General features: G+C 28.3%; 1 protein-coding gene across 1 annotated transcript; it reads right to left on the bottom strand.

Annotated features, from left to right (window-relative positions):
• Positions 1 to 1,781: 1,781 nt before the first annotated feature.
• On the bottom strand, positions 1,782 to 9,221 carry LOC119681453 (neuropeptide F receptor; the record flags this gene model as incomplete). The annotated part of the gene is given in 3 exon segments (XM_038094651.1): positions 1,782 to 2,720; positions 8,416 to 8,585; positions 8,858 to 9,221. Coding segments are annotated over 3 exon segments (1,398 nt in total), but the record flags the coding sequence as incomplete, so codon positions are not given.
• Between the last annotated feature and the right edge of the window lie 2,339 nt (positions 9,222 to 11,560).

Raw genomic sequence — 11,560 nt, 5'->3', positions numbered from 1 at the left:
CACAAATCCATTCATTGACTCTCATACGCATAAAAAAATTTTTGCATTTATGTTGAAAAAAGCATTGGAGTAAAACGTTGAATAAAGAAAAAAAATTCTTCAGGATAAAAATTTAATAAGATAATAAGGTATTTATGTACGGAAAACAATAAAAAATTGTTGAATAAATTTTGAGAAAAATGTGGTTTTCTGCAAAAATATACAACAGTCATGGCTGCCCATTTTATCTCGTCCAAAAAAAAACCAATTTAAATGAAAAAAATGTAATGGACTTCTATTCTACAATTCTATCTAACTGAACTCTTTTAAATTACCAGGAAATATATATTCTTTACGAGAAATTCATTCGAACAAATAATAGCAGTAAGAAGATATTTACCGTTTTTTTATTTCATTATTTTTTTGAAGTGGTTTAAATGGAACTCTCTTTAAAGCTCATTATCCTCATAGAGTTTTTTTTTTTAACTTTGGTTATTTTAATAATCAAAATAGATATTTCAATTTAGTGTTTACGTATTAAGTTAAGTTCTATTCGTTTCTTTTAACAAGACATTATTTCCCTTATTTATGCTGAATAAGTTAGTAATGCTCTATATATATTCAATTTTTCTTAGCTTTCAAAGCTTATCATTATATATAGCATCTCATTAACAGGTCAGCAGGTTCAGAAATAATATTTACATCGAATATTGTACTACAAATATGTCGTTCACTGGTGAGTTTTAAAACTGAAGCATTTATAATTATTATTCTTAATGATCTTTTAAATTGTAACTATAGTATGTTTTTATACTGTTAAATTTACCTAAATCCGCATTAAAGCCAAGTTCAGCTTACATTTGGCCTATAGAATGCAAAAAATAAAGAGAAGAGAAAAGATTTGGTATGAAAAAAATTATATTTATATACAAAGTTTACAAACTTTAATTTTCTGTACTTTATTATTATATTTATTATATTTATATTACAATTTGAAATATTATTTATTTGTGATACAACAAAACTACTATTTACAATATCTACAGAACACAAACTACCAAAAATAAGATAAAGACAACATTACAATTCAATTAATTACAATTTAATTAATCAAAAACTTACTTTAATTTGGCTCAATTAATTAAAGTAACTTTAAGATTTATGTGTACTTCATAATAGTTCAAAAATATATCACACAACCCTTAACATTATTAGCAAAATTGCAGAAAAGCTGAAGCCATTAATTGAAGCAAAATATATTTGAACTTTATGCAGACGTTCTGTTAAATATTATTTCTTATATTATTAAAATTTAAAACACTTAATGAATTAAAGCTACAAATTCGTTTCAAATCGTTATACATAAAAAAATTAATAATTAATTACTTCATTTGAAATGAAATTTCTTAAGGCTAATATTCATCCAAAAGCCATTATTATAACTTCCATTAGTACTATGTTATAGCATTATTATATAGTAAATAAATTGACTTATACAACAACGATACTTTTTAATGAATGTTAGCCTTTAACATATTTACAGTTTCTGTTATTAACATTTACAAAGGACAACATGCAGCTTTAGTTAAAACGCATCGACAGCCGAAAACCATTTGACAACCTTGTTTCATTCAATTTTTTAGTGCAAGAGGACAGAACATTAAGTTGCAAACTACTCTTTTGTTAGTACCAAATCATAAGAACTGTTATTTATTTATTAAATTGCAATTATTTTAAGTTCATATTATAAAAATATTAATTTGCTTATTTTGCGTTGCATTATTTTAGCTATTGAACTATTGAACTATTAAGGGAATATTTTCACAAATATATATGCTCAGGTATTTCACAATATTACTTCTCTTCCATTAAAAAATTTACCGCGGCATCAATGTGGTTACTTCTGTTGGCATTGGATTTTCAGTTAACGCTACCGATTCTGTAATAACGCTACGCAGTCCATTCGTATTATTGTTTGAACTACAACAACCAACACCTCCACCACCGCCAGTGCCACCAATACCACCACCACTGTTAAGCAACTTCAAATCCCCTTTAGATATGTCAGCATGTTTTCGTCTTCGACGCGTCTGTCCACCGCCTGTCGTATGACCATTAAGATTAACATTAGTAGTTTCTTTATAACCACATAATAATTCTTGAAATTCTTTACGGAAATTATCGTTCAGCCATCCATACAGCAAAGGATTCGAGCAAGCCGAACTCATACCGATCATATGGCATACAGCATACGTCACCAGCATAGTCTGTGTCACCACCGATCGCTTCATGTCCGCATACAAATTAAAGAAATTCAACGGTAACCAGGATACACCAAATATAATCGCTATACTAATCAATAAACAATTAGTGCGTTTCATTCGTCTCCCTCGCTCCATTTTTCGTTGTGATGTATGGACTGTTACTACAGTTATGCGATTTTTCAATTTATTATAGATGCCAAAGTATGCACCAGATACAATCAATATTGGTACCAAATATTGCACACATAATGAGAATATGGAATAATAGAAACGTCCATGATTTAATGGCCAGTCTTCAATACAGAATGATACATCACGTATGCCCAAATCCTGTAGTACTAATGGAATGTCAGCGTGCACAAGTCGTTTATAAATAAACATTGGAGAGGCTAAAACCAATGCCAAAAGCCATATTCCAAATAAAATTGCTACTGCACCAAAGAATTGTAGACTATCCCGCGTTGGATAAACAATTACCTTAAAATATAAAAATAAAATCATATAATTATATAAAGTTTTTATAAATAAATGCCTATATATATTATACATACATTTATTATATATAATATATCTATATATATAAGTTCGGGGATATTAATAACATATTTTATATGTATGTTAGATTTAGGTAAGCATTTCATGACACGAAGGACTAAATGAAATGTGAACTTGTAAAATAATTTTATTTAGAAAAGGAGTATACTTTTCTTAGATTTACCTATCGATAGTATAGCTCTTTTTAAGTCGCAACCATGGTGATTTGCAATGCCTTAAATGTCTTTCATCATATCTGATGTATTTCAAATATTGTTAATAAAGTCTATTTCGATACTATGAAATATTAATCGCAACTGCACGAGTACCCTTTTATAGTATAAATTTAGAATCATTATACTACGAAATAGTATATATTGAGTAATCTGATAGTAGAACAATCTAATATCTGTACATTATATTGGCCGTACGTATTCACCAAATGTAGTTAAAGAATAAGTACATGTGGTATTATAATATATAAATAGTTTCTTAAATATAAGAAAAGAATATCTATAATTAATATTATACCATTAAGTAAATATTTGTAAGCTTTCTTTGCGTAAAATTCGCCCGTCCGAATCGAATAGTAACATTACCATGACTTTCCCAGTATTACGTTCCTAGATTAGGTTCTTTATATAAGAAAGAATATATAAATCATGATTAATTAATTCAATTATTCTACAAGTGAATTTGTTAATGAAACTTTCATAGCAAATTAACAAAAACCCCAGAAAAATGTGCGATCATAAATGTCAACTACGGCTTTGGGTCAATTGGTGCTGACTCTGAGCTTCAAATTTGACAGGGCACGAGTTCAATTCCTGGTAGTTGCAGTCTCATAAAATTGTTTACGAATAATTAAATACACGAAATTTTTCCAAGACCATTGATGATGGGTATTTGGCAATCCTCGAAACAGCTGTAAGGTTAACCAAAAATTCAATTAATTAAAATAATATAAAAAAGAATTTTTGTTGTTGTAGTGTACTACTTTTCGAAAACCTCTTTTTGAGAAATTTTAAAGAAATTAATGTAATTGTAATAAATGGAAATATATGTTCTTATCTGAAAATATTTTATCTCATAAAATTTAAGAATTATTGTGATATGTTAAAGAGTTATCAACATTTCACAAATACTTTCGTATAAAAAATTCAATATTTTTCGAAATCCTTGATAAAAAGAAAAATATGATATAATAGTAACTATTTTGCTTACATTTTTTTTGCATACATTTTTACATATAATGCTTGGGATAAATATTAGAAAAATTTATATATAAATCGTACTCAAAATGGCAGTCATAAGACTTTGATTGATGGTTTTACAAATATTTATTTTTCTATGGAATGATAAAAATTTTGAAACTGCATTGCTGCATCCAGGCAACGAAAACCTTATTTCGTATTCATTTCATTCATTACATTCTTTTTTTTTTATTTAATCCTTTTTGCAGTAAAATATCTTTTATTTTCACTAAATGCTGGACAGCTTAATCGAATGCATTAGTTTCCTCCTCTTATTGTTATTGATAGCTATATGCACTCATCAAACAAAAATTTGCATAGAAAATAATTATTCATTTGAAATTCGAATTCTAATATGCATATTTACAAACTTCAAGCAATATAACATTTTTACAACACCCTTCACACTAAATTGAATAAAGGATGCTTTATACTGTTAACATCATTCAACTGTGATGAGGAAAATGTTAGTAACCTAATAAATCATATTATACATGACCATCATAGTAAGAGTAAGAGCAATATTATGTAGTTTGTCACGGGCACGTCAAAATCAAAATTATTGTTGTTTTTAATCCAAATAAAAAAATTAGAGTGAAAGAAAAAAACAAATCTCGTTTTAAATTCGATCATGAGAACCGAGGCTATCTGTGCTTCGTCAATCAGTCAAATCCCAAATAGACGTACCTATAATCATAACATTAACAATCCAAGCATAATGCATTGAATGTCATATAAATATAATATATTTATATAATATATTTATGCCTCATAAAGGCATATACATGCCACAATCAAGAAACTAATTTACGTTAGCGAGAGAAATAGACGTTGAAAACTGAACATTCCCAATAGGCGCTACTAGCTAAGTGCTTGATTATGTTGTAGGCTTGGTATACAATACCCCAGCTTTAAAAAAAGTTTTTTTAACAACAATCGGAGACGTCTAAGTAAAACATGTCTTCAATGAACTGATCAGTCAGCACACTTACTAACCCCACTTTATATTGTACATAGATGCGAGAAAGTACAGAAGTGCCTAAAAAGGAACACTTAGCTGAATGTAAGGGATGAGTTGTTAAGAACGGTTAAATAAGTCAATAAGGTTAGTATATATATGTACTTCTTGAGGATCTATGTTGTGCGCCGTTCTCTTTTATGTATTCTCAGGTCAAATATACATTTTGGAGACAACATGTAACTAAATTATTTAATTGTAGTTAAAATATGTAAACGTAAGAATTGTTTTGTTTAGTAGCCCCTGGGCTACAATTTAATAAACCATCTATGCAACTATAAAATTAGAATTTAAACAATAAATAAATAAACAAATTAATACCATACTTGAATTACTTTATTTAGTTGTTTAAAATTTTATTTAAAATACCCGTATCAAATAGTTTTCATTTATTTTTATAGAATAAACATAATACCCACATTTAATTATATGTAAATAAATGCATATCCATTAAAAACTTAATAAAATTTTTTTTCTAAAAATAAATCTTATTTACATTTAAAAAATGTACGGGGATTTAAAACCAAAAACCCAATATACTCTAAAACGAGAATACGTTGATATGATTAACTATGTATGCCTGCTAACATATGTTAGCATGCTGTTAAATATGTTGAGCGGATATGTATTTTTTAGGAAAAATTTAAAAATTTTAGAAATTAAAAATAAAATCTTTTTCCATGAATCATATAAAATTTAAAATGAAATAGAATTTGTGCTTTTGAATGCATTTTTCATGGATGTCAAACTGACACAAACATGAACCCGTTTATTGATTTTGACAGTGCTTGAAGGGATTTATAAAAGAGTATGGAAAATCTATTGCAATTGACATGATATATAGTTTTGCATACTCCTTTTCAAAAAAAAGCGAATCCTAGCTTTAAAATTGATAAATGTAATAAACATATTTTTAATCGTAAATCATAAACTACGAATAAAAACTGTTAAAAAATATTATATTAAAAATATTAAAAAAATATTGGAATTAGGAATATATTATTAAAATTTATTCTAATGTTTTATACATTTTATGAAATATTTACATTTCTCAATAAAACATAAAGTATTTAATTTGTTGAGTATTAATTAATTTAAATCTAATATTCCATATGAGGGGAATATTTACAAAAATATATTTTAAAATAAACTTTACAATAATGGAGGCTACGTTTGACACTCCAATGGGATCGTTGCTCCATTAATGTAAATGTGGTGGTACGCTTCATTGATTTTTATATTTTAGGAATAATGGAGTAATACATTAACGAACTAACAACATACTAGATACAAAAATATTTTATAAGAAATTAACAGTGCACATCAATAATGAGCCTTCGGTATATGGTAAGGGTGCCTATAAGGCTTAATATATTTATTAGTATTAATGAAAATAGATTTTATAGCAGTATAAAGCAGAATGATGGTTTCTTAAAAGATAATGGTTTCCATTTCTTATAAACAGTGAACCAAATTCTTATTTTCTTAATGATTCCTCGTCCAACAATAATATATTAAAGTGTAAATAATAATATTTAGCTTTCATGCTGCTGCATTCGAAACAGCTACTTTTTAATAAATAAGATCGGTTAATAATCAGAAACCTTGGACCAACAAGTTCGCGCGATAACAACAAACCAAGTTAAGATCGAACACAATCTCGCATTGCACCATATAATAGACAAATCTAATATACTACCGCGCTTTATCAAAGGTGAAGTACTGAAGGCAGTAAAACTTGACGTAGCTTTCTTCAGTTGGAAGATCTTATTCTCTTCAATCCCATCCGTCATGGAAAAGTATTATTTAATTGCATATGATATATACTTCATAAGTTCTGTATTTATTGAATCTTGAGTATCTGATATGCATTGATATGCATTATTAAGCATTTTAAGATTTTAATATAATAATACTATAATATTTCTGGAGTTTAAGCAAGTAATGGTGAAAAGCTATTACCATAAATTAGCATATATTCGTACTAAATAGCATTCTACACATGGTAAAGATGGCCGTATGGTTTGATATATTTATTAATAGGCCTTTTCGGTGGCTCGCAAGTATGGCAAAAAACAGCAAGTTGCTGGCCTATACTGACCGAAATGTATGCAAAACAACAACACTATTTTCTCCACCAGTATAGGCTTGGCCAGTATAAGTATATCATATATATCAGGTCCTTAAGTAGTTAAGATCGGTTAGATAATACGATGATTAGTAACCTTAATACAATTGACTAGAGAGGGTGAAATTACGAATGCACAAAATGTGTTTCATAATAATTTCCATAATATACGAGTTTGGTCTGTAACCTAGGTGTATATGGCCAAGCATTCTTCAGACTGAAATCCTTGCACCTTTTTTTTTTTTTTGCAAAGAAAAGGGTTGGGAAGTAGTCACCGCGTCACTGCATCCTCGAGGATTATTGTGACATACCCACTTCAGTTCCATAGACGAGTAGCAGTTAAGAATGCCAATATGTCCTTTGGAGAGATGTTGCCTAATTCCGTTATAAGCGGATAGGTAATGGATCCTTGCACCTTTCTGTCATCTATATGGCTGAATATACAATACATATTTAAAGAATTCTGTTTCTATTAAATCTTGTGAACCTGATACGTAAATTAAATAGAAAAATCTCATAAAGAATTTATTTTGAAACTATTAAACGTTTACTTACATTTATTAAGTATACTTATTACTTTAATTAGTATGAATTAGTATGAATATGAAGGTTAATTTAATTTTAGAAAACATATAACTTTCAATATTTAAATACATTTATCCTTTCCTAATTCACATTCTAAGTTATTTACAGAATATTTCCGTTAACCTAATTCACATTTACTACTTCTTTCTTTTTATTGCTTATTTTATCATTTCTTGGGGATATTGTGTATTCCAAAGGATACAAAATTAAACTTTGATTCCGACAACTTAATTTTTCTTTTCGAATGTTTTCGTGCAAATCGTTTTATATGAAAGAAATCATAAATAATCCGGAAAATAAAAACTCCAAGGGATGAACTTTTATGAAAGTTACGAAAATTAGTGAGAAGAAATATTTTATACTGCAAAGTTGCTAAGTGCTGATTAGTTTATTTATAGTTTGTCCAAATAAGCTTTCCCAATGGATTTCCTCGTAAAATTTCTCTTTTTATTATGTATAATTCCGTTTGCAAATAAACTGCCACTTTTATTAATGACCATATGCTTTCCTTTCCAAATATATGTGTACGTTCTATACGCGTACGAACCAAATGGATCAAATATTTTTTTTGTGGAATGAGAGTTGAACACTTTTGTGTTTTTATTGTGCCTTAAACTTAAAACAATATTTATTTAAGCTTTAAGTAGAATTTACCTGATATCTGTCGAATGCAATGGCCGTAATGGAAATTGTCGAAACAAATATGCTTAAAGCCTGCAACATGGCAATCATCTTACACAAGACAGCATACGAACCAAATGGCCAAAATTTTGATAGGATTTCCATCAAAGTTAATGGCATTGTTACCAAACACAAAAGCAAATCTAAAATGACAGATAAGAAAGATCTTACTAAATAACTGATAGGAGAAAAAATAATAATAAAAAAAATTTAGAACAAAAAACAATTGGATTCTAAGTAAAAAATTTGTACAAAAAATGTACTGTGTAAGCGAAAAATAGAAGTATTTTTATGTAGATATAAACTAACTTTTGTAGCATGGAAACTCACTTAAAGAAATTTATTGATAAAAAGTTTTGTTTTCTTTGGCGTAAAAAAAGGCAAAAAGTTTCACTGCGGAACAAACATAACTTACCGGAAATTGCTAAATTTAGTATAAATAAATTACGAGCTGTGCGCATAATGGGCTTCCGTACCACTGCCACAACAACTAAAACATTACCCACGGCACCGAATACGATGAGAACACTGTACATAGCAATTAGTATATGATACCACGGTTCATCTATGCTGCGATTTTTTGTAAAACGTTCTAGTAACACTGGATCCAAGTGTGGTGTGTCATTTGATGTAGCACCACTCATATTTGTACTGCCATCCAAGTAATCAATTTCCAATTCCTTTGACTGGTCTGCACTGTTGCTGACATAAGGTGTCAGCAGTTCCACTGAACTTGAAGTGAGACTAAACGGTGTTATGGAATGATTCATTTTTTTCAACTGCAAATAAAAAAAAATTAAATCATTATTAAATTATTATTAAATTTATTTATAATTAAAGTACATACTATAAAAAATAACATTAAAGTTTAAAATAACCACGTTTCAAAAACTTTAAGAATTGTGATAATATTAATTTTTATATCCTTTACGCAAAAAAAATGTTAAAATGGTGATATGCCCTATTAGGTTTATCAAGGTTTTTGTAACTTTTTAAACGAAAGTACATAGATCCTTCAGCTCTGTCTGTCAGTCAAAGTAGTCTCTCAGTTTGTCAAACATACTTTTCGAGAGTGAATCTTTAGCATTTGCCGAATTGATTAAACATCACATTTTAGAGTTCCAATATGAACTGAAATATCAGATATGCGTTTTATTCTTTTAAATAAAGATAAAAAATAATTATTTACGAATAATTAAATACAATAATTATTTCCAGGACCACTGATGTATTTGGTCCTATTATTTGGCAATACTCGAAACAGCTGTATGGTCAGCCAAAAATTGAATTAATCAAAATAATATAAAAACATAAAATTTTTGTTGTTGTACTTCACTACTGTTCGAAAAACCTCTTCAAATAAAGATTTAAAAAAAAAAATTTGTTATATATAATATAAATATTAATCCATTTTTATATTATACATACAAATTTGGTACATTTGTGAATATACCAAATTTAACTCATATTATTTCAGAATTTTCAATGTTTGTTTTCTAATTTATCACGGTTTGAATTGGTAAATCTAGATCTAGATTAACTAGATCTGTCAAATTTTTTCAAGTATTTTTATTTTTAACGAAATCTCACATATTTGTAGTAGTAATAGACGTTTACTTTTTTCAAAAATACTTATGTATACCGACATTACACTTTATTTGTCAAGTCCTATAAAACAGCTGTTAATTTCAGGGTAATCTTGCTACTCTGGCAAAATATCTATATTCTTATAAATTATTCTCGAAATTATACATTTAACTCGAGACTAACCAATTGAAAATAAATATTAAACTGACAATGAATCTCAATTAAATGTTACGCCCGGACCCCTTTTCTTACCGATCTGACTGAGCTGTTAGCCTACAATATTAGGGACTTAGCCACATTCATAGAATTGCCAGTTTGGTTTATGTTTACCTAATACAAGAGTCGTTGCCTTTTTTGGCGTTGGCCATACATTAGCCTTTTTGTCTATGTACAAATAAACGCTATTTTCTGTAGTAGCACAACGATCTATTATTTGAGGATCAGGTGGTATACAAGATCGTCACTCCAACCTAACTCGCCTACCACAGATTTACCAATTGAAAACGACATTAAAAAAAAGTTGTCAACTATAGAAAACATTATTTGTGGTATACTTTAGTAAATTCATATTTGGACATTAATGTCTTAAAAACAGGCACTTCAAATTCAACTTTATCCATTTCATGTGTACTGCCAACTTTAATGGCTAACGAAATAAAATGGCGAACAGAAGTTTTAAAACCGCATTTATTAGTATTATTATATATTATACTATATGAATGTTATATTATATTTTTATATGTATATACAATATATTATTATATAAATGGCACCTTAATGATTCATTACTTTATAAAAAGGATATCTAAGCTTCAGCAAAGTCAAAGCTAATATCTTTACTTGTCCATATTGTAAATGGTTTGTTGCGTTAATACTTAACTTTAACACCCAGTAATAATAATAATAATAATAATACGAACGGGTTGTGATGGAAATATGCATAGTATTAATACTAGGAATACTAATAACAATAATTTTTTATATTTAATATTAACACCTTTTTCTGCTCATATACTATAATATAATTTATACAAACATTATCCTTGTATATGCAAAATAGTACAGCTCGATGTTGCTTAAGGACTTATTTGCATTTTAATATTCAGTAATATTTTGTTCAGTCTCATTCTAATGAACTGACAAGATAAAATTGCGAAATGAATTCCTCCTCATAATATTTCGCTCTTATTTGCATTGGAATGAGTGTACGTCCTGCCATGCTGAATCCAACACTAATTCCGACTGACTAAGTACGGAATGTTGAAATGGATTTGGCATGGCATTTGCTTGCTTGTTTGCGAATACATGACAAGTTGGATATTTCGGCGTCGTTTGGTGCAAGTTTGCTAAATTCTGTTTGCAGATATTTTATTGTCCGCATGTTCATTTTAATGATAACAATTGTGTTGAAATATTAAATGCTTACTTTAATTATAATTTTATCTCGGAACATAACCACAACAGCTTATACTCGTATAGCAGCGCATAAAAATTTAATTTAGTAGTTTTTATTGAAGACATAAATCGAGTT

Source organism: Teleopsis dalmanni, chromosome 2 (genome assembly GCF_002237135.1).
Source record: "Teleopsis dalmanni isolate 2A chromosome 2, ASM223713v2, whole genome shotgun sequence".
Lineage (NCBI taxonomy): Eukaryota > Metazoa > Arthropoda > Insecta > Diptera > Diopsidae > Teleopsis > Teleopsis dalmanni.
The sequence above is the reverse complement of the archived record's forward strand: the minus strand, read 5'-3'. Positions and strand labels throughout refer to the sequence as shown.